This window comes from Serinus canaria, chromosome 3 (assembly GCF_022539315.1).
Source record: "Serinus canaria isolate serCan28SL12 chromosome 3, serCan2020, whole genome shotgun sequence".
NCBI classification, from domain to species: Eukaryota; Metazoa; Chordata; class Aves; order Passeriformes; family Fringillidae; genus Serinus; species Serinus canaria.
The window spans coordinates 78,049,276-78,072,975 of NC_066316.1; the positions used below are offsets into that span (position 1 = coordinate 78,049,276).

Below are 23,700 nucleotides of genomic sequence, written 5' to 3' on the forward strand. Positions count from 1 at the left end.
CATCAACAGATCAAGATACCTACTTTTCTTTTCACAGACAATACATTATTCACTCTGTTTAAAAAAACCCAAAAAAAACCAAAAAACCAACCAAAACCCTGATTTCATTTAATAAAAGCAAAGAGAAAGCTGAACTATCATGTCAGTTTCTAAGGCATTTATCAATACTGATTGAAGGTCCAAAGTGATTTCATGTCTTCTGACAAAGATCTCTGTGGAGATCATAGAGGGCAACTCTTACAATCACTTTTATTTTCAGATGTATCTTAACTGCAGTTTATTTGTACAGGCATAGCATTTTATAAAAGAATTTGAACTGAATTAAATAGCAAGTGAGACATTTATTCATTATTTCAAGGGAAAGAGAAAAAAAACAGTAGTTGCCTGGAAAAGTTCTGTGAGTGATTTACTGATTTCCTCTCTTACATTCTCAGTCCCACTTGGAAGTTTTCCTCCTCATGTATCTGGACCCCTCACTGTCGATTGCTTCATAGAGGTCCTTTTTATTCTCTGCTGTTGCATGCAAATAACCAAGGTAGGCCACACAGAGGCTAATTGCTATCAGTCCAAACGCCATCACAGGTTTGTTCTGACAAGAAAAAAATGTGGTAAATGTTTTTAGTCAAAACGTTTTTCATTAAACTCAAAGATTACATTCATCTATCTCAGCTTAGAAACTGAACAGTAAACTATTGTGACATCTGCAAAAAATCATCACTGCCTTCTTGCAGACTGAATTTTCTGACAGCAAAAGGAATTCCCTTTGAAAAAGAAGATTCTTTCTGGAGAGAGAACAGCCCAATATTCTCTGTTTTGCTGCTTGGAAACACTTCAGTATGAATGAACCAGACAAAACCAATTACTGAAGGTCTCCACTACAAACTTTTAACAGAATTCATCTGGATATACTACTGGGACAATGCACTCTGGTCCTGCTTGATTACAATCCTCTAAACCACACTTTGTGTTCTTATCACAAAATGTACTTAAATCCATACTTATTATATGCACAAAATTTCACCCATTTCTGGGTTCTTCAAATGCAAATAAAACCTGAGTATCATCAACTTAATTATAAAAGCAAGAAAGAGGAAAATCCAAAATATTGAAAAGCTACCAAAAATCATTTCACTTCATACCAAGAAAGTTTGCATTCTATGATTTGTTCCCTTTTAAATATCAAAAACAACTCCTGTTGTTTTTATTACTTAATAATAATATTATTTAACCTGTCAAATTACATGGGTAATATACCTCTAAACAGGTCTTTCTGAAAGCAACTTGGCTAGGTACAAAAGAATCAGACAATACAGCAATGAAATAAAAGCGGCAGTAATGTTCTCTGCTCTCCACAATCAAGAGTGAAAAAAAGTAAAAATATTTTTAGTTACATTTCTGAGTGGTTTGCATAACAAGAGATGGTTATATAATCCCTAGAGAATTGTAATGATCACTTTAAAGCAACAGTATCTCTTCAAGCATATTTAGATTCTCTCAGAATGACTGTCTTACAGGTTTAATGAAGAGCTCTGGGTTCACAGCTCGGAAAAGCATAGTTGTCTGAACACTCCTCAGTCCTGGTTTTCTCTCTTTGGGTGTTTCATTTTCATTTGGAGGTTTGGTGGAAGGCATGTTGCTTAGTGTCAAATACTTCCTAGAAGTAGAATGAAATACAGGAGTAATTTCTGTAAAAAAAACTGGAAGAGCTGCGTTCACTGAATGCAAATTCACACTCAGTTTGTCTTACAGCATCAATTTTAGCTGGCGTAAATATTACTGATTACCTCCACTGTCGCATAACATTCCCAGCTTGTGCACAATGATTTTCGATCTTGTTAATTTTGTGCATCCTAAAATTAACCTTAGGAGATTCACATCTTCATACAGCAAATCTAAATCTCCTGATAATGGGCTTAGGGTTTTTCACTTGCCTTTGGCTAATGCTTTAGCTACCTGCAGACCAAATAGCAACAGTCTTCAGACCACTGGCTAAAAAGACAATCCTAGGAAAAAATCTTCTAGATGACAGGCCAGCCCAAGCACCACTGTAGTGCAGTCATCTTAGCCACCCACCCCAGCAGGCCCAGCACTCAGGTCTCACTTTTGCACTCATAGGACAAATGCCTTGGGTTCAAAGTGAAAGAGGGGAAATTTAAGCTACTTAGCATATGCAAGAAATTCTTTATTCTGGTGGTGGTGAGGTTGCCTAGAGAGGCTGTGGATGTCCCATTCCTGCAAGTGTTCAAGGCCAGGCTGGATGGGGCTTATGAGCACCCTGGTCTTGCGGAAGGTGTCCATACCCGTGGCAGGGGCGTTGGAGCGAGATGATTTTTAACCCAAAGATGATATTTTCCCAACCCAAACCACCTGAGCAAAGGCGGAAAAACACGCCCTTGGCTACCCTTGATTAATGAGGGGCAGAGGAGAGACGGTGGTGGGGGTCTCCTCGGAAGGGAAGGGCACTGCAAGGGCAGTCGCACAACTCCATTCCGGGCGGCGAGGGGCTCCTGGCGCCGCCAACGGGACGAAGGGGGCAGATTGGCCCCAGTTTGGAAGAGCCCAATGGGACCTCCTGGGACACCAAGGAACCCCCCGTGCCACCGCCTCACGGAGCAGCACGGCCGGGTTGGGGGGGGGGGGGGAGGAAGGGGGAGAAGAAACACAAACGCCGGCCGCGCCAACCCGCCCCCACCGCTACTCACCGCTCGCAGCCAGCGGCGCCTCCCCGCGGGGCGGGGCCGCGCCTGCGCGGTGGCGCCCCCTCCCGGACGGAGGCCAACGGCGTGGGTTGCGGCGGGGAGCGGGTCCCGCCCCGCCCGTCAGCTCCCCTCATCGGTGAGGCGAAGGGAGAAGTGCGTTGCCCTCGGTGGGAGCTGTGTGTGTGTTTGCCCAAGTCATACAGCCATCGAGGCTGGAAGAGACCTTTAAGGTAATCCATTACAACCGTGCACTCGACACTACCACTGTAACCCATAAGCACTAAAACACCCAGCGCTAGATCCAGAGGGTCTTGAACGCCTGCAGTATGGTGACTCCACCACTTCCCAGGGAAATACTTCAACGCCTGGCCACCCTAACAGTGAAAAATATTTTTCTAATGTCTAATCTAAATATCCCCTCTCTCAGTTCAAGGCCGTTCCCTCTAGTCCACTCACTCCAGGCACGGCAGAAGAGACCGGCCCCAGAAATCTTGCAGGGAGTTGTAGAGAGGGATAAAGGCCCCCTCAGCCTCCTCCTCTTGAGAATAAACAACCCCAGCTCCCTCAGCTGTTCCTCATAAGACATGTTTTCTAGACCTTTCAAGAGCCCTCTTGCCGTTTGCTGGTCACACTCCAGCACCTCAAAGTGTTCAAAGTGAAGGGCACAGAAGACAAGGGAGCATTCCAAAATAATAAGTGGGAGATGTGGGGAGGAGCTGGCTGGATCAGATGGGCCCTTCACTACTGAGCCCACTCCTAGCACCTGGCCATGGTCACAGCCAGTCCTGGCTTCATCCTCTCTTCAGCCTCCCTGCAGGTACTGATGGATGCTGCTGAGGCCCCCTTTTAGTTATCGTCTCGAGGCTGAACAGGCCCTGCTCCCTCAGTCTTTTCTTGTAAAGGAGATGCTCAAGTCCCTTAGTCATCTTTGTTTCCTTCCACTGGACTCGCTCCAGGAGTTTCATGTCTTTGTTGTAACTGAGGAGCCCAGAACTGCTTGATCCTAAGTGCTGGAATGATAAGATTCATGTGGAGACAGTCGCTGAGAGTACAGTTGGCTGAGCAGGAAAATATGCTACAGTTTAAGTGTCCAACTTCTGTTGTGTAGATCCAAACCCAAGATTTTGGGTGTCTAGAAACTCCTGGTTACGTAAATGCTGCTGTGTGTTGCTATGTTTTGTTTCCTTTTATTTGTAAACAGTAAAATTAATAAAGCTGCTTGAAGTCCAGAGGAAGCAAAGCCCATGTGGTTGCCTCTGACTGCTTGTGCCTCCCTTTCTACCTTCAATGCCACTAGGCAGTTTCAGCCACATTATAAATTATGGGAGAAAACTGAAATTTTGGAAAAACCAATACCTGTAGGGTAGGGTAGGGAGGGACACAGATCAGTGCTTCCTTAGGTAACTGGCAGGCAGAACCGAGATGTGATGGACAGTATTACAGATTTAGCAGCAGTGAGCTGCTGGATTAGCACATGTAGCTCTGGACTCACCAGTCCTGGCTCACACTTCTCTGTACCTGCAGGGTAAGTGGGAGGACTTTGGTGGAGTGTCTACTTATTGCAGCCAGGGAGGCAGGAGGGAACAAACAGAAGTCTTGGCCAACAGTGGCTGAACACAAGCTGGCAGTGTGCCCAAGTGGCCAAGAAAGCTAGTGGCATCCTGGCTTGGGTCAGCAATAGTGTGGCCAGCAGGACCGGGCAGTGATTGTTCCCCTGTGCTCAGCACTGGTGAGGCCACACCTTGAGTGCTGTGTCCAATTCTGGGCCCCTCACTACAAGAAGGACATTGAGGTGCTGGAGTGTGTCCAGAGAAGAGCAACAAAGCTTCTGAAGAGTTTGGAGCACAAGTCCCATGAGGACACACTGAGGGAGCTGGGGTTTTTCAGCCTGGAGGAAAGGTGGCTCAGGGTGGAGCTTAACGTCCTGTACAATGACCTGGAAGGAGGTTGTCGTGAGGTGAGAGTTGATCACTTCTCCTAAGTAACAACTGGCAAGACAAGGGGAAATGGCCTCATGTTGCACTGGGGAGGTTTAGATCGGGAAATATATCTCCACTGAAAGGGTAGTCTGGCATTGGAACAATGGCTCAAAAGGTGTGTGGATGTGGCAGTTGTGGATATGGTTTAGTGGTGAAAACAGTGACCCTAGGTGTACAGTGGGACTTGATAATCTTAGAAGTAATTTCCAACCGTAATGATTCTCCTGTTCCATGTTTTTATTATGCCGTAATCAAACTGCCTTTTTTTTTTTTTTTTTTGGAAAGACGGCAGAGTAATAATAAATTGCAGGTAAACTTTTCATGTCTAAGTCCAGATGGAGTATCTAATTTTTTTTTTCTTGTTGTGAGAAAATATAATGAGGTGAGAAAAATAATAGGGAAATAAGTTTAGGTGTCAGGAGAGGATTGAGTAGTATGTCTGGGGTTTGTGTCAACAATTAATTCACAACTTACCATCTGCTAATCTGGTAGCTATTGTTTTGGTGGCATATGTCACACAGCTGATTTTGTTTGGAAACTATTGAGTAGAAAATCTGAGTGAAGCTGCTTTTGTTTGTTTTCATATTTGTCTAATTGAAAGAAGCCAAGGCGAGGTTTTTGCAAGAGCTTGGTTTTTAGGAAGGTAGCTTGGTTTTCTTGAGGGGAAGGGGGATGTTTTACTGTAATATAGGAGATGTTCTGCATGCAGTTCCCAAGCAATTTTTTCCCCCACATTTTGGAAGCCGAAAGAATTACATCAACAGAGAGAAAACGCACTCACTTATTGGCCCATGTACCTCTCCCCAGCAGTTACACCACCCATGCAGATAAAACTTCTGATCCAAAGTCAGCCAGGGTCACAACAGTTTTTTCCAGATTTTTGGTAGGGTTTGTGCCAGAACACATTTGCAAAATATTGGTGGCAGGGATTGTTAGGTTGCTGCTAGTTCTCTGGCACTTCCCATCTTATAAAGGACAGGTAGGTCCCAGGCATCACTGACGGGGGAAGATCCTACACTGTACAGAAAACACCACTGGCTGAAGAGAATATATTCTCCATATGAAGAACTGTAGGATAAGGCTTTGTGTGTAAAAAGAGAAGCAGAGAGGGATGTAGAAACAGGCTTAGGCTTTGATGTGAATGCTACTTGGCCTATGTTAAGCATGTGCCAACTAACCAGATTAACTCTGCAGTGATGAAAAGCTTGGACTGCTTACTGTTTCTAGTTTTGCTTTATGACTGTGGGAAAGTGTTGTATGTTATCTTTAATGTGGCTATTATGTTGCTGTCATCTGACCCAAAAGGATGTTGAAACATTCAATCCATTAAGTCTTATGAAATTGTTTGGTATGTTTTATAGGAGAGCCTTTACAAAAGTGTAGAATAGTAAACATCTGTGGCATTTCTGAGTCACCCATCCTCTTAATATCCAAGTATCTCTCCTGAAAAGAAATCACACAAAAACCCCTTCCTTTTCTAAACCTGAGCCTGTTACTGAGATTTATTTTCCTTTCAACTAAATTCCTTTGGGATTCTGCATTCAATATTGTGCTTTGTGCCACAGCCATTCACAACCTAACAGCAATTCCTGCTTTTCTTGAGCCTCGCATGCCCTTATCATTTGAGCTGCAGAAGAGCCTCTGCAGAGAGCAGAGCGAGGCCGGTGCTGTGCCCCGCAGAAATGGTTGGCATGCGACAGCCAGCCTGGGGCGGTCCGGGGAGCAGCGCCGCGCCTCCTGCCCCGGCTGATTGACCTCACAGCTCCTGCTTATTTCAAGTACTGCACACGAACAGAGCTTCGCATTGTCTTCAGAATAAAGATAGGGTGCCTCAAGGTACTGATAAGCTTATCCTTGCTTTAGAGACACAGTAACAGAGCTATTGTGGGCAGAAAAAAATTCTTATTGCATCTACACTGGGACTTCAGCACTGCTATGACTTGTACTGAGAGGGGCAACTATCATCATATATTTGTCAGAGTTTTGATATATGAATGTGAAATTCACCTTTTAAAATTATTTTAAATGTTTTAGGGACCATGAGTTTCACAATATTTTTATTGGAGTTGACAACTAGGACCTTTTTTTGTTTTGTGCTGAACAAATCTGGGGGAGAAGGGAAAGCAAAAATTAGTAATTAGAAGTACTTTTTTACTCTTTGCTCAAAGCTAATGATGAGAATAATCATTGTTGCACTGAGGCGTGTGAAACAGTATGGCTACATTAAGGACATAAATGCATAAGAAACAAACAGACCGGCTAGACAGGGTTGGCATTGAGGGTGTTAAGTGTTTTCTGTGTGATTGTTGCTCTGCTCATGACAGTCTCAAGAGTCCTTATGCTGATTTTCAGCAGCTTTTGCTCCTTTGTGTTGTTCCCATTGAAAGAAAGCTGTTTTCAGACAGCAGCATGCACTGTTTGGAACCCTACCACTGACAATCCAAAACAGTTTTAAGGCAAATATGCGTTTTAAAACCAAGACTCTTCTGTGTTTCATAACGTTATTTGTATGTCTTCCATAATACTTGTTAGCCAGCCATGTCTCTGTGAGACAAAACAAATCACTCAGCCGTGCTTTCCAGCAAAGATTAAAGCAATTGTTGTTCTTCAAACACCAATCAAGCTTATAAATCTTTTTTCAGCTGAATTCAGTATGGAAGAAAAAAGGCACTTTGTTTGGTTCTACTTTCATTTTTGAGTGGGTAAATTGGTTCTGACTGGGAACAGAATATCAAAACTCAAAGCATCCCCTCTAGAAAGAAAAAGGTAGTTTCTACTACAAAAGAAGAGCAGAGAAACATGTGTAGCACTGCATTTTCTCACTACAACAATGTACAGCCAGATACATTACAGTGCAGTTTAAGGACAAATTTGAACTAAGACTGCATCTACAGAAAGGAAGGGCAAGGGAAGACCTCTTTTCACTTGTAATTGCTCTGGACTTCTTTGCATGCAATGTCATAATTGCTCAGCTTTGGAGTATGCCAATTTTATTCCCTGGTCCATTGCCAGAAAAGAAAAAACAATTAAGTTTATTTTTCAGTCTAATGTAGGCAGAGCAATGCAGTTGGAAAGGCAGTTGGAAGTGGAGGCACGGACCAGGACTAACCTCTGCCTCTGACAGCAGGACTTCCAATCAGTTTAAGCTGTGAGAACTTAAAATCCTTTCTAATGTATGCACCCTTTCTAATCTCAGGCAGGGAACACAGTTCCTAAGAAGACTACAGAGGGTAGAAATTTCACCGTTTCAACAGAACAAACTCTGTAGTAAGGGAATCTCACACACAGCATTCTGGAACTCTTCAGATTTTCTGCACCTTACAGTTGTCTTTCAGTAGATAAACACCACCACATAGAATAATAGAATCATTAAGGTTAGAAAATACCTCCAGATCTTTGACTCTGAGAGGAGCTGAGCTGGTTAGAGCATGGTGCTGATAACACTGAAGTTATGGCTTCAATCCCTGTATGGGCCATTTACTTGAGAGCTGGATTGATGATCCTTGTGGTCCCTTCTGGTTTCTGTGATCTGTGAATCCAATGTTTGACTGAACACTGCCATGCCAATTTAACCATAGCACTAAGTGCCATGTCCAGTCATTTCTTTAACACTTCCAGGGATGGAAGTGTTGATTGTTGAACCTTATAAAATTGGCTTCAGCCCACTGATCCAGCTTGTCCAGATCCCTCTGCAGATCCTTCCTGCCCTCAAGTAGAGGGCCTCAACACTCCCACTCAACTTAGTGTCATCCACAGCCTTTCTGAGGGTGCATTCTATCCCCCTGTTCAAATCATTAATGAAAATGTTGAACAGGGCTGGCCCTGATACTGATCCCTGTGGGACACCATTAGTGACTGGATGCCAAATGGATGCAGCGCTGTTCACCATTGACCATTCTCTGAACCTGGCCACTCAGCCAGTTTTAAACCAGGACAGGAGTGTGCCCGTCCAAGCCATGGGCTGCCAGCTTTTCCAGGAGAATGCCCTGGGAAACAGTTTCAAAGGCTTTGCTGAAAGTCAGGTCACAGCCTTTCCCTCATCCACTGGGTTGGTCCGCTGGTCATAAAAGGAGATTGGTCAGATAGGACCTGTCTTCCCTACCCCAGGCTGGCTGGGTCTGATTCCCTGGTTGTCCTGTACATGCTGCATGATAGCACTCAAGATGTTCTGTTCTATAACCTTCTCCAGCACTGAGATCAAGCTGACTGGGCTGTAGTTTCCTGGATCCCCCTTCCAAACCTTCTTGTAGATGAGTCACTCTGGCCAACCTTCATCCCACTGAGACCTCCCTAGTTAGCCAGGGCTCATGATAAATGATGGAGAGGGGCTTGGCAAGCTCTTCAGCTCCCTCGGATGAATTCCATCTGGTCCCACAGACTTGTGAGGGTCCAAATGGCTCAGCAGTCCACCAACTACTTCCTCTTAGAGTGCAGGGAGTCTACTCTGCTCCCTGTCCCTGACTACTACCTCGGGGGACTGGTTGCCCTGAGGATCACTGGTGTTTCTGTTGAAGACTGAAGGAGAGAAGGCATCAAGTATTCCAGCCCTCTCCTCATCTTTGGTAACAGTGTTCCCCTCCACAGCCAATAAGAGATGGATATTTTCCTTGGCCCTTTTTATGTTGCTAATGTATTTATAAAACCACTTTTTATTATCTTTAACAGCAGAGGCCAAATCAAATTCTAGCTGAGCTTTTACCTTTCTTATTTTCCCTCTTCATAACCTAATGACACCCTAAGGCACTATCTGAGTTTCATGCCCCTTCTTCCAAAGGTCACAAACTCTTTTTTTCCCTGAGTTTCAGTGAAAGCTCCCTATTCAGTCAGGCCGGTTTTCTTCCACACCAACTCATCTTCCAGCACATGGCAATGGCCTGCTTCTGTCCCTTTAAGATTTCCTTCTTAAAGTATATCCAACCTTCCTGGATCCCTTTGTTTTTAAGGACTGTTTCCCAAGTGACTCTGTGAACCAGTGTCCTGAGCAGACCGAAGTCCATGCTCTGGAAGTCCACGGTAGAGGCTTTGCTGATCCCCCTTCCTCTCTTCACCAAGGAAGAGAGAAATTATTATTTTGTGGTTGCTGTGCCCAGGATGGCCACCGACCACCACACCTCCCACCAGCCCTTCTCTGTCAGCAAGCAGCAGGTCTAGCAGAGCACTGCCCTGGCAAACTCCCTTACCAGCTGTGTCAGGGAGCTACCTTCCACTCACTCCAGGAACTTCCCAGACTGCCTGCTCTCCACCATGATGAACTGTCAGCAGATATCTGGGAAGCTTTGCATTACCTGCAGTCCAGCTCCAAGCTCTGGCACCTTTAGTCACCCTCTGAAGGCATCATCTTCTCTGGGGACAGTACCAAGGTGCAGGTTCAGGCATATGTGCAAGGCTGTGTAATAGTTTCCTCTCTGTAGAACTACCAAACATTCACATGTAATTCCCAGATAAAAGCCACAGTAAGTTTGAGCATTTAAATTATACTATGAATAAATTAGAGTGTGAATAATTCATTTAAGAGGTAAAGAGTTCATTTACGAGGCAAGGAGTTCAGTCTTTCTGCATATTTTGTCATGTTATTCAGAAGAACAGCCACATCCCAGGTAAAATTGGGCACCAATGCCTCAATATGAGATGCATGAGGCAAGGCATAAACACTTATTCCACTGCTTAGTTATTGAGAGTGAAGTTCTAGGTTTCCTGGTTGGGCGTGGTTCAGCTGTGTAGTCCAGTGTGGGTACTGATTAGTACAGTAAACAAAACACATTTCAATAAAAAAACCAGGCTTCATTTGTTTGGGAAAAGCACTGTATGCTAAAATTCTAAGAGAAAGGCTTTTCTGAGCATTTGTGTAATGTATTGTTGGGAGTCGTGTGTGCCTAAAAGAATGTGTGTGTTTTGTGGACAGCTGACTTGCCCAGGAGAACACAAAATGCAACTCTGATGTAAAATGTCAAAGAGCAAATGGTGTGAGTTAAAGCTCATAGCATACATGTCTTCAGGCTGTGCTACTGTGCAACTGTGAAAACACAGAGTGTAGCATCTGAGCTGATGCCAATGAGTGCTCAGAAGAGATGCAGATAAATCCTACAACTTCAAATAAATGCCAATTTCCTCATATCTTTCTGATGATACAAGCTGCTTTATGGTTCTGGTTTGAGCTGTGTGCCAGCAGAGATGATCAGGTTGCACTCATTTAGTTTGCATTACCTAGGAGATAAGCAGTTCCTATTTTCCAGGCACAAAATAGTAACTCCCTTTCTCGGAAATGAGCTGTTGATTGTTAATTCCACTAGAGAGCTGGGATCCAGCTGTAATCATTCAGTGGACACAGGTAAGTTAGATTTTCTTGTTACAAAATTCAGTTTCACTGAATGAAAAGTTGATTTTCTAATATTAAATAGGATTGATAGTAGCCTCATGCAAATGTGCCATCAGCCAACATAAACCATGGACATAATCCTCTTTTTGTTGCACTATTGCAGTACTTCATAATATTACAGAGTTAAAATCTCTGTATAGCGGCCAGTGACAATTTATTGTCCAAGTGGAAATCTTTTGACTTTGTCAATTCTTTTTATTATTTTACAAGTTGACTAAAGTGTGACAATAGTAACAGTAGCCTGAATGGAGCAATAATATTTATTAATGTTGAAGATCATTTGCTGTGGAGGGAGATTTTTGTTTACATCAGGAGAGCATGGTAGAAATGAGTTATCTGTTTGGCACGAAGGTGATGAGAAATCCAGTTGTAGTTGTGGGTGAGATAGGAATATCATGGCTTTAAAAAAATTAATTAATTTTAGCTACTTCTCAGCTTAATTTTTAAAAAATACATCATTTACCAAGTTACAAAGAAAACAGTGAACTGTTTCTGCCCTCTCAAAACCCATTCATTGCTGCAGAGAAGAGACCACAGCAATTAGCAGCTGGCAAAGCATTACACTCAGCAGCTGCTTTTTTTTTTAAGTGATGTTTGTGGTTTTCCTAAATACAAAACAAGAGGGGATTTTGCCATAGTTTAGATATTGTATTTTCAGGAAAGTGAATGTTTGGCAACTGAGATCCTGAAGCACAGGAAAAAAAAAGGAGTTTTGTCCCAAGCCACTGCAGAAACCGATGTGAAAGTCAGATGTAAAAGCCAAATCAACCAGCTCCAGTATTGTGCTAAATGACCAGCTGAGCCCTCTTCCATCTAGTGTTTCCTTTTCCTTCCTGTAGTTGGTTGACAAATAAGTATCTAGGCTAATGTCTTTACATACCACATGTCTATTTTAAGCCCTATTTATTTCTTCTTTTAATATCACAGTAGTTAGAGGTTTATCTCCCAGTGGACCAAAGAGCTTATTTCTTGCTCCAAGGAGTTAAAAGTTAATAATAGGCATGGAACAGTGAGAGGTTAGAATCAGCAGGCTAAGGCAGGTGAAAGCAAGGGACTGGGCTATGAGAGACCATGGTTCTTTTCTTAGTTCTGCCTTTGATGTGCTGAGTGATGCTGGATAAACCACATCTGCCCCTTGACAGCACGTTTTCTCAGTCTAGATTCACAATGTTTGTAGGAGAGGATGCCCTTTCTCATTACATTTTAATGAAGGGTTCTACAGTGTCTACTTTTTGTCTGTGCATGAGAGAAGAGCAAGCTATTGCCAGTATGTTTTCCTCTGCCATTTGGGTGGCTTCCCTGCCCCTGGAAGCACCTGAAGGATGAAATAGGTGGGAAAATTTTGGCTCACGTCAGCCGTAGAACCATGGGCTTTGCTGCACTACAAATAACTAGCAGTGGTCATGGCAGAAGTGAACAGCTTGGCCAGGACACAGACCCAGGAGGGCTGTGTTTGTTCAGGGGTTGTCAGGTTCTACCTGGCTTGTTTTTGGAGAGCCTTAAAAAATGAGTGTCAGTACTACATTAATGTTATAGCTTTACTTATTTAACAAAAAGATGTGAGTTGTCTGAAAAAGGCAAAGTTAAATTATGCCTTCTCTTTTCTCTTGATGACTCTCTCATAAGGACCCGGAGATCACCCTGGCATTCTCACCATTGAACAAGAAGCAAAGTCGTTACAAGGTTAGTGACTTGTAGCAAGAGATTTTCAGCTCCTACTGCAGATGTGCAATAGTTTGCACAGCTGGTGCATGTGCAGCTTGGTAATGTGACTTTGAGTCAAGTGATACAGTTCCTTGGTGTTCCCAGGAGGATTCCTGATCCCTCCTCTTCTGTAGCAGAGCACTGAGTAATGAGTGATGACTAATGAGTAATAAGAGCAGCATGCTGAGGGGTCTAGTGGAGCTTCCATCAACTTAAGAATAGACTGAACAGCCAGGAACAATTTCTGCCCAAACTAAGCCTTTTTAGGGCAGAGAACAAAGCAAATCAGTGTTTCTCAACCTGTGGACCTCGCACCTCTGGTAATCAGTAAGGAAGCAGTAGACAGACCATGAAACAGACTCAGCAACCATAAAATGGATGCATGCCTCCTTATATCAACAAACAGAAAAGATAAAGGCAAAATGCTGTTACTAAATGAACACCTGAAGATAAGCTTCATTATTTGTTTGGTTGTTTATGGAAACCATTGTGCTAGTACTTGTTTTTTTCTTTTCCTCCTAATACTGGGAGGATCCTCGGTGTTTGGGGAAAAAAAAGTGCTGTGATGATGTTTTGATTGAAGTGTAAAAAATAAAGGAGATAATGGACTCTAAAGATTGTTACCAGCTCTGCTTTTTTATGGTCCTGTATTCTCTGTGGTTTCTACTTCTGCTCTCTTCTTTATCATGTTTTGTCACTATTTATGGTTCTCTTTCTTCCTATTATTAATAAATAAATAAATAAATAAATAAAAGTTTTAGGTGCAGCAAATACTCCCCAGCAATGTTTAGATCTGAAAAGAGAGCTCGTCCATCTCTCAAACTGTGAGGATAATTTAGCTTGCTTGAACAGAATTGATTAATCCACTGTTCAGAGGCTTGTGCTGTTTCTCTCATTTCTCACTGTTCCATCTCTATTTCCCAAAATATTGTGCCTTCTTCCTGTAATTTGCCAGCTCTTTGAGCTCCAAGTTGCCTGCCCTTTGTGCCTCTAACACTTAGGATGCTTCCCCACTTCCTCTCCTGTTATTCAGTTTGTTCTTGCATTTTCTTGCTTTCCTGTCACTGCTTATGCCTGCCATTTTTCTCCACACAAAAATACCTTTTCTGCTTTTAAAGTAATTAAATTAGCAGAGCTGATTGAAATCTAGGTGAAGTAATACTCTGAGCACTGTGCTTTTCAATGGATGCATTACTCAATGCGCATTAGCCAACCTCCTGTAGGCATCAGTGAATGACAGAAATTAATATTTGATGAATATATTCAACAACAATAGCATTATTCAAACACTGTATGCAATGAAGTACATTCAGCACACTCAGAAGTTAATGGTGCATTCAGGTTACTCTGTTTGCTCAGCAGAACATGTGCACAACCCCAAGAGGGAAAATCAAGTCACTAATACATGTGAGAGAAATAGGGTGGGAAGGTCATTTGTGCCTCTGGTCATTTGTGCCACTCATGAGCAGGACATAGTGTATGTGTATGTTGGTGGGGGTGTTTAAATCCCATATAGGGAATAAAGGATGTATGTGATGAGGAAGAGAGATTATTTGCTCTATTTCCTGACTGGCAGATTTTGTTTTCATGCTTATCACTCACACTTCAGCTAGAAATCAGAAAAACAAATCAACATATTTCTAATCTTTAGCTTTTCTTCAAACTAGGGTGTGCATGAAGAGATGCAGAGGGTTGAAATAAGTCTAACCACATATCCTTGCTTTTCACTTCTTGCTCCATTTAATGTTTCCTTGAGTACTTGGTGCAAATAACCTGTCTTCTGCTGTTTAACTCTCTCTAATGCCTCCGTGGTAGAGGATGTCTTCCAGTAGAGGCCAAGTCTCTTTTGTGGTCTTTATGTCCACAGTGCCAAGGAGATCCCCTTTTAATGCTTTTGTAATTTTCTTAAGATTTTGAGTATTTTCATTTTTAGCTTCAGCAATGGACATTACCCCAACACAAATTTATGTCATCTACATTTCCCACAATCTACTCAATTTCTTTAGCTAGCTTCCATTCTTGACTCCCTTTGTCTCTTTCTGCACAAAATGAACCTTCTCCAGATTCTAAGGCTAAAATCTCTCCTTGGTTGCAAGGATTTGGATCACACTTTTCCTCTCTTGTCCTTACATTAGCCAGAATATAATTTTGCTAAAGCACTATGCCACAACACTACTCAGCATCTGTTGCCATGTGTACTGCCACTTCTTGAAGTGTTTCAAAATACCACTGCCATATTTTTCCTACTGCCCAGCTATGTACTCACTAGATGATTTTTCTTTTTTTGTTGTCTGAATCCTCACCTTGATGTGAATTTCATGCAGCCCACCTAATGGGTCTTCTCTAGCCTGAGCTAACTTTACCCTTTATCAGTCTTGTGCCTATGCTGTCCCATAAATAATTTTCCTCTTGTTTACCTGTTGAGTAACTCCTTGTCTTTGAAGTCCATTTTCTTTTTTTTCCATTCCATGTGTTCTTTGCAATGCTTCAGTGAATTAATTGTATTTTCAAAGGATGCAAAAGCATCAATTAACATCCACATCTATAGCAACAGTGGTCATAAAGCAATCATAACCTTTACAAAGCACATTTGCAGCTCCTTTGAACAAGGGAGCTGTGCTAGTTACAAACAATACTACAAAAGTGGCCCTTTAGGTTTGAAGCTGAAGGTTGTTCTCTACAGCCATTTCTCATTATCGAGTTAAAGCTGCAGCTGGAAAAAATATAACCAAAGTTCTGCACACCTCTGGCTGCAGAACCACTGTGGGCCACAAGACCTGCCCTGCAGTCCTTCAATAAATTTTAGTTTCTCTACAACAGAGCACACTGACCAGGAGCCACTTTCAGTTCTGTGGAATCCCTGATGCTTAATTACTAAACATCTAGATAACAGAATGTGTTGCTCTCTTTCAAATTATCTTTGCAGGAATTTCATCCATCCAGTCTTCTGTCTGGTTAGAATTTGCCCCTTGCTCAGGATCTGTTGACTTTAGTCAAATTCCTGATCCCTGTTTTCTTTGGTCAGGACTTCTTATTCTCCTTTATGTTGTTCTTTTAAGTGGGGGATTGGCAAAGAAAGTGTAAAGTTGTTCTTTTCTAACCCCTCCTGCTGCTCAGTTAAGGAGGTAGCAGCTCAGCTTTGGGAAAAAGAGACCTTGAGGTAAATTTTTCAATTTATATTTAGGTATAACCATGGCCTGATTTCCACCAGTATTGGTTCCCACTGATTTTTGTGCCTTGCTGGTGACCCAGCATCTCTTTCATTTCTGTTCACTTGGAGGCTCAGAACTGGTGTACTCCAACCATGGATGGATAGGTGGAATCAGGCTTTTTACATTAAAAAGGGATGGTGCACTTACAGTGGTCATCAGCTAAAGCCCCCTTGCAGCCACGCTTGTTTTCCAGGGAATTACAAAATCCAGAATTCCCTCTGACAGTGCTTGTGCACATCTTAAAGCCTTAGAAGAGGCCTCTTGAGGTTTTCCTTCAAATCTCCAGAGGACAGCTCATCCACAAGATGCACATGCACGTGCTAACATTGCTCAGTGAATGCTTTGTTTCCTTGCCTGTGATTTATTACATAGTGGTGTGTTCATGTTTGCTGTTCAGCTCCTTTGAGACTGTTGTGACTGTGTATTGCTTATTTAGAAAGCATTAAAGCCTTGAAGCTTGTGTCTTCAAAAGTTTGATTTAAACTTCTGCTTGAACTCTGTTTGCAGAAGACAGGAATAGCTCTTTAATGAAAAAGTAACCACACTGCCCAACATATTTAAAAGCATAGAAGCATCTGTCTGAAGGGATATAAGCTGGTATTTCCCTGTTATCTTTTTTATCTGCAGAATAAAGGAGTATCTTGGTAACCATTCTTGGCAGTATAAATCAGGAATATATTAATTTCTGCAGCTGTCCCTCAGCTCCTCAAGCTAGTGCTCAGCTCTAATGGTAACAATGCAGGAATATCCAAATAACCTTGCTTCCCTGCAGAAGCCTGACCATAGGCAGAGATCATGAAGGGCTGCAGAACTGAGGGACAGCAAAAGAAGCACTGAGCTTTCCATGTGTGTTGAGCCTTACAGAATCACAGAATCATTTAAGTCAAAAAAGACCTCCAAGATTGAGTCCAACCTTTGACCAATGCCCACTTCGTCAACTACACCATGGCACTAAATGCCTCATCCAGTCGTTTCTAGAACACCTTGAAGGGATGGTGACCCCACCACCTCCCTGAGCAACCCATTCCAGTGCCTGAGTACCTTTTTCATGAAGATTTGTGATGCTGTGGCCTGATTACTACTCAAACTTGCCCACAGATGAACTTGTTCATTCCGTCAGCAGTACCTGCAGCTACAGCAAGTTCAGTGGGATTTGCATGTGCCACTGCAGCCACAGAGGGGGACATTTTCTCTCCTGCTAGGCAGAGCTTGCAGAAGCAGAAGATGGGATGAGGACATTAAATGACATAACACATGGAAACTTCTGATATCCCTCCTCACCTCATGTCTCCCAGCTACTCTGTGTGCTGGGAATACATCCACTTTTTGCTCTTGCAAACAAAGGAGCTAGATACCCCCAAGGATCCAGTCAGACCCAGAGATGGGGCCAGGTGCAAGGGTACTGTATATTCTTGGTGGATATACAGTCACCTTTGTGACTTCTTTTTACTCTGATGAATCTCCCTGCCAGTGGCTCCTTAGGCAGTATTCTAGAGTTAGGACAGGGAAAGACTTGTGCAGATAAGAAACTGTAACACACACACACACAAAATACGAAACATATTTTTGAGTAATGATAAGAAGTACAACAAATAAAATCCAATGAAGCAGGAAAATATTTAAAATATTGCACAAGTTTACCCAAAAGTTAGACCACAGACAAAAAGCAATTAATTTGCATTTTTGTAGTCAACTTAGTATGGGGCACTTGGTTTCTGTGCATAAATTTGAAAGTGAAATCTGATTTGACTGTGTGTAGTATTTGCATAACTGACAGGGCTAAGTTGAGTGCAATTCAGTGGTAGTGTGAGCCTGAACTTGCCAGAGAAAGCCCTACCTGTCAGTCAGGAGACCCTCAGGGAGAACAGGCACATTTCTTACAGAGGACAGCTTAACAGAATGATTAGACTTCAGCCTAATTGAAAAATGTATTTAAACAGCGAATAAATTTTGTTCAATAGCCTCAGAATGTATCAGAATTATTAAATTATCAGAAATAAGAACAGCTTTTTGTTCTTATTTAAATGCTTAATAATATTAAATTACTTTTAAATGCTTAATAATTTTAAATTGTTTCAGCTACTGGTTATATTTCATGTTGAATGAATGTCTCATTTGTCTTCACCCAAGAGGATGCATCTCTCTGATCTTGTGTTTCTTTGATATAGCATTTCCATCTTTCCTTGATGAGAAAAATGAGCTGGGCATTCCTACGTGATTTGCTGAGTGGAGTGAATAAATACTCAACAGGAATTGGAAGAATTTGGGTAGCTGTTGTGTTCCTGTTCCGCTTACTGGTTTATGTTGCTGCCGCAGAAAACATCTGGAAACATGAACATGATGAATTTGAGTGCAATATCAAGCAGCCTGGTTGTGAAAATGTCTGCTTTGACCATTTCTTCCCTGTCTCTCACATTAGATTTTGGGCTTTGCAATTAATCATGGTCTCCACCCCTTCACTCTTGGTTGTCTTTCATGTTGCTTACAGAGAGAACAGAGAGAAACACCACAACCAGAAACTATACAAAAATCCAGGAAAGATAGATGGTGGGTTGCTGTGCACTTACCTAATCAGCCTCATTTTAAAAACAGGACTTGAAATATTTTTTCTTGTTCTGTTCTATAAATTGTACAACGGATTCAAAATACCACAGATTGTGAAATGTGACATAAAACCATGTCCCAATACTGTAGACTGTTATATTTCCAAACCCACAGAGAAAATGATTTTCCTCTATTTTCTGGTGGCAACTTCATGCCTGTGCATTGTATTAAATCTAAGTGAACTGAGTTATCTGATGTTCAAATACTCCATAAAATGTTATCTGAAGAGACATGTGAAGAACCAGCAAGGCTCAAAAAGCAATTGCTGCAAATTCAGCGGCAATTCAATTGTGCAAACTCGTCAGGCACAACAGAGCAGCAGCTGCAGGACGACTCCACAACAGCTCATCATCTCTGCCTCTGAATATGCAAGATGAACATGAAAAACATTCCCTGCTGACTTGAAAGAAGGCTGGAGACCACCCTCCCATTACAAAGCTGCTTTTGACAAATTGCTTTTCCAATCAGTGCTTTGCAGAACTATCCTTTGAAAGGATAGTTACATAGGAAATGCTGTTCCCCATTACTTGAGCTGATAAACTCGGTTACATTATATATGTCGTACATAGAATCATTGAGACCTTTTCATGTTGAAAAAGGAAATGTAGAACTTCTGAGAATTCCATGAAGCTTTAATATAAACACAGATGCTTATGATAAATCATGCTGAAACAATTGCCCAAACAGTTGTGTACTGAATATTACACAAAATTGCTATGGTACAAGAAAAAATAGGCTTTTTATATGCAGAGATAGGAAGAACCTGAGATTGATGAAGATGAACAGCAAGGGGTGTACAGGATTTGTCAGGTGGGTGGATCAGACTTGGTAACTGCTGAAATGGCAATGGGAAAGTGCTGGCATAGAGTGATTGCTGTGCCTTGAAGTGAGCTGGATAGTCACGAGTCTATTCCATTGTACTATAAAACATCTCAAAGAAAGGAAGAACCAAGAAGAGGTAGACACATCTAGTTTAGCCCCTGTGATAAATACAGATTTGGTTATTTAGCTATTTGTGGAGCACCTCCTTCTAGAATTGAACCTTTACAGATATTAGGGTGTTAATCATCAAAAAGTATCCTTTAAGGCACTTGCTCTAACTCATGCAAGCAGCATGTATCAGGGTACAGCATTAATTCCTGGTCATCTGCACCAAGCAGCTCCCATGTCATTAGACTTGTCTTCTGCTCAGTGGTGGTGGCATTTAAGTGACCAAATCATTCGTACTTCCCTAGGATCTGAACAGACAAATGCAGGCCACACAATACAGAACAGTAGCCAGCAGTCCCTAGTATTAAGTAGCCTAGAATCCCTTTAGTAAGGCTGAAAATATGCTACTCCTTCAGTAGATTTCTCTGCTGCAGAAGAACACATGAAATCTAAAAATGTGAAAAGCCTCCAGTAGAAACACAGGAAAAAAGAATCACCTGTTCTCTCCCCCAAATTTCAAAGTATCTCATAAACACCACATACCTCTGCTCTTTGTTATCTGTGTTGTTTGGGCTAACAGAAAAGGGACAGAAATAATTTAAGACAAGTCTTCTGTTGAAGCTAGGCTTCTAAGACAATGGAAAGTAGTGCCTTAAAAACTTCCTTTGGGGTAGTGTTCTCTTTCTGTTGCTGGAATGAAAGACTTTTGGACATACATCTGGTACTGAGCCTGATCAAAATGCATTGTTTAGATGAAAACCACCGACTGAAGTGGAGCTGCCTGAATGCTGAACTAATTTTATTGTTTGTGCCAGGATAAGAAGGAAGAAACAGTGGCAAAAGCGGGTTAACTATTTTTTTTTCCTCTGAGGCCCCCTCCAGCCCCGTGGCTTTGGTTAGAAAGCATGACATTTAATGAGTAGCAGTTACAGAGCAAAACTTAGTAACTAATGAACAAGCTATGCACTTTTGATGGTGATTTCCAAGGTAGGGATTGTTTTTTGTTTGTTTCCCTAAAATAAACCTACTTTTAAAAAACATGGGAAGACATTGCTGCTGCTGAAATTAGCAGCAACAGCAGTCCCTCAGATACCAGCTTGTGGCCAGTTAGTTTTAAATCTTGATTGATGCTGAAATCAATGCTTATATAGAGAGAGGGCGCTTTATACAATTCAGAACATTTTCTGTTAAACCTCTACATACACAGAAGGTGGCTCATGACAAAAATGCAATTAGAAAGTCTTTTGCAGTTCCTGAACAAAACTCACCAAAGACGGTCCAAAGCAAAACCACCCATGAACCCTGTGAAACTGCAACTGCCGCAGCTTAAGTAACTAAGAACAAACCCCAAAATTATCTTGGCCCATCTGGACCCTCATGCATGATTTTATTAAGTCGAGGGCAACACTATAAAATAAAAAAATGTTTCTGAAATATCTGGGTTTTAATAACTACGGACAGATTTTTAAGAGCACATTAATGAAAAAATATTTATTCACTGTTTTTAAGGTAAGGTTTATTTGATAGAAAATGAAGAGAAGCAAACACAGTTTAGCCAACACAGGTTTCTGATAAAATTAGTGCATTAGCAGCTCTCTAATAAAAAAAGTATATTAAGTCAGGGCTTGAAAGGTTTCAGAGACCCCCTAAAGCACTGTGGCTGGTCAGAGATTACCACTTGGACCAAAAATTTTCCCATCAAACAAGAACTCTAATTCTTTGGAAAGGATATTCAAAGTTTTATTTTTAATTCTATCTTCCAACAGCCAAGAAATTATAAATAAATTCCAAAATCAACGTTTCAAGTCTTGGAGGATACTTCAGATTTGACAAAGCCAGTACCTTACATGAGAAATATTCTGAAAAATTATTATGGACCAACTCCACATAACCCAACTCACTCACAGCAAATTGCCAAGTAGCCTTCACATCATGTGCTGCGAAATTTGAGTGTTTGACATGGCTACTAATGAAAAGGAAATAAGCATCACTTAACCTGAGAAAACAGAAACCAATTCATCTGCTGTCTGAAGCCTTGCTCTTGGCAACCATTTGGTCTTTAACTGGCTCCTTCCCTTTCCCTGGTTTTATATGCCTTTGTTCTCCAGTTTAAATTTTGCTCATCCATGCACCCCTGAAGGCATTTGCTGCTATATTTTTGGTTCAAATGCGTTTACAGATTTGGTCCCTAAGCTTCTGAATCACTCAGACTAACATTTTAAAAAATTGAACTCAAGTGCTGTGTTCCGCAAGGATATAAGAAATTGATAGGAAGCTGATCTGAGCCTATAATGTAATGGAGAAATAACATAATCACTGCATGCACATTCATACAAAAATATTTACCTCATTAGTATTTCAAAACATCCCTGCAAACATCAAAAGATCCGTGTCTTACATAGACTCTCATTTTCCTTAAAATCCAAGTAAGTTTCTTGCCTTGGGACAGAAGAGGTTTGAGAAAAAAGACACAGACAAAATATTTCCCTATTAGCTGATAGTTTCTTTCCTCTACTCCCTCCTCCAGTACCAGTGGCCCCATTTCCTATCCCTTTAATTGTATCATCTCCATACCAAGTCTCCCAGCAGGGCTGAGCAGCACATGAGCAGAAGCTTCTACAACCTGGGGACCTAAACCCCAGTGTAGCCTGTCCCTGCTCCTGTCCCTCTCTCCCTGCACAGAGGTGGGAGCCCCAACCAATTCTTTGGCACAGAAATGAATTGCAACAATTAGCCAACTACTTGCCCCTCACCTGACCCAACAACTGATTCCAGTGTTGTTTGTACAGGCATTGCTCACTTACTATCCAGCATTCTAAACCAAATGTTCCAGCTTAACACTCTAGAAGCCACAGTCCCCCCATCCTGTTGAGAAGGACCATCCTGAAACATGTGGGGACAAACCCACTACTCTTATTTATACTGAATCAGGGCTCAGGTAATAGCAGATTTCTTTAAAGACATAGCTGAGCACCAGAGAGGCTGACTGCCAGTTTAAAGGTGTCTTTTGATCACAAAACAGTCCATGCTCTGCATTCAGACAGATCCCTCAATTTGGTTGCTTCCCCATCAGCAACACCTGCAGCTGTAGTCAGCACCTTCCTGATGGCAACATGGGGCTTCAAAGAAAGGACCTTGCTTGAATGCTCCACAGTTAACAGGTGACAATTCTGGAAGGCAGAGACATAGAGGAAGGAGAAAGTAAAGGCAGAAGACAGGGGACTGGACAGTGGGGCCAATGGCACCTCTGGGGCACCCCAAAGCAGGCTGAAGTGCTGCTGGTACATCTGGCTCAGCCACCTCGGAGCCCCATCCCACCCAGCAGCCCCAAGTGCAGGGCGTGGCTGCAGGTCCCAGAGAAGTTGCCCATCCAGGTGTGCTACAACTGCTAGGGTAGAAGGTTTTCTCTATCACCCAAGGTAAAACATCTGAATGCAAACACCAAATTTATTTCCTTGGGAGTTTCTGCAGGTGTCTTTACAAACCAGAGTGCCCTCTGCAGTCTGTGACATTTTAAATCAGACCCTACCTTTGGTACATTTTAAGCTCAAAATACTCCTGTTTGTTTTTTAAAAAGGAAACAACAAACCCCATACTAGCTTACCTGTTGGACAGGCTGTCAGTAGCCACCTAAAAGGGAGTGTGCCATGGAATGTACTAACTATATGGGTATAGCATCTGCTTTAGTTGGATTGATTGGGATGAGACAAATATTTTATTCCCAGAAATTCAGATCCAAATTCAAAATTGCTTCCTGAATATTTATGGCATTGGATTTTTTTTATCCTTTTCTCTTTTTTTTTAAATAGAATTCCAGTACAACACTATGTAGCTAAATAGTTGTATGCTATTCTCAGTCCAAGAACTGCAAATGATACAGTATCAGTCATTGGGAATGTTGAAACTATTCAACTTACACAACACAAACATTCTTCTAAAGACTAACAGTTGCGAAGTCTGTTGACAGTGACTGAAATGGTTAGGTACAGCTGAAAACAAGAGAATTCAGGTGAGCCTTGAGGATCCTCTCCCGAGGATCTCTGCCCTCTTCTCCCTTGCAGAAGTTCCCTGTACAATCACCGTGGCTGGTATCCAATAGCAGCTCCATTCAGGGGGACCAGCGGCCTCTGGCAGGTAGAAAATGGCACTGAGTACTTGTAATGATTATGGATTGCTCTTAAGAGTCACAATGCAAG

General features: G+C 42.0%; 2 protein-coding genes across 3 annotated transcripts; one reads left to right on the top strand and one right to left on the bottom strand.

Annotated features, from left to right (window-relative positions):
- Positions 1 to 226: 226 nt before the first annotated feature.
- SMIM8 (small integral membrane protein 8) lies at positions 227 to 2,764 on the bottom strand. Of its 2 annotated transcripts, none has more exons than XM_030236575.2 (3): positions 2,703 to 2,764; positions 1,513 to 1,654; positions 227 to 589 (listed from the first exon to the last, which is right to left on the bottom strand). In XM_030236575.2, exons 2-3 carry the CDS (start codon positions 1,630 to 1,632, stop codon positions 431 to 433), a joined length of 279 nt encoding a protein of 92 aa, XP_030092435.1. In that variant the 5' UTR covers positions 1,633 to 1,654; positions 2,703 to 2,764; the 3' UTR covers positions 227 to 430. The 2 variants fall into 2 exon arrangements, with proteins under 2 accessions (XP_030092435.1, XP_009092100.2); XM_009093852.4 differs by lacking the exon at positions 2,703 to 2,764 and adding an exon at positions 1,785 to 2,613.
- An 8,165-nt stretch (positions 2,765 to 10,929) lies between these two features.
- Positions 10,930 to 21,851, top strand: GJB7 (gap junction protein beta 7). The gene is made up of 3 exons (XM_050972027.1): positions 10,930 to 11,006; positions 12,681 to 12,737; positions 18,139 to 21,851. The coding sequence occupies exon 3, from the start codon at positions 18,157 to 18,159 to the stop codon at positions 18,949 to 18,951; it is 795 nt and encodes a 264-aa protein (XP_050827984.1). The 5' UTR covers positions 10,930 to 11,006; positions 12,681 to 12,737; positions 18,139 to 18,156; the 3' UTR covers positions 18,952 to 21,851.
- The last annotated feature ends 1,849 nt before the right edge of the window (positions 21,852 to 23,700 follow it).

What these genes read in the sequence shown, in the direction of transcription:
- SMIM8 (XM_009093852.4), bottom strand. Translation starts at nt 1,849, where the DNA reads ATGCACAAAATTAACAAGATCGAAAATCATTGTGCACAAGCTGGGAAT. An exon ending in AATGTTATGCGACAGTGGAG is followed by an intron (nt 1,655 to 1,784) that starts GTAATCAGTAAT and finishes TTCTACTTCTAG; the next exon opens with GAAGTATTTGACACTAAGCA. An exon ending in CAGAGCTCTTCATTAAACCT is followed by an intron (nt 590 to 1,512) that starts GTAAGACAGTCA and finishes TTTTCTTGTCAG; the next exon opens with AACAAACCTGTGATGGCGTT.
- GJB7 (XM_050972027.1), top strand. Translation starts at nt 18,157, where the DNA reads ATGAGAAAAATGAGCTGGGCATTCCTACGTGATTTGCTGAGTGGAGTG.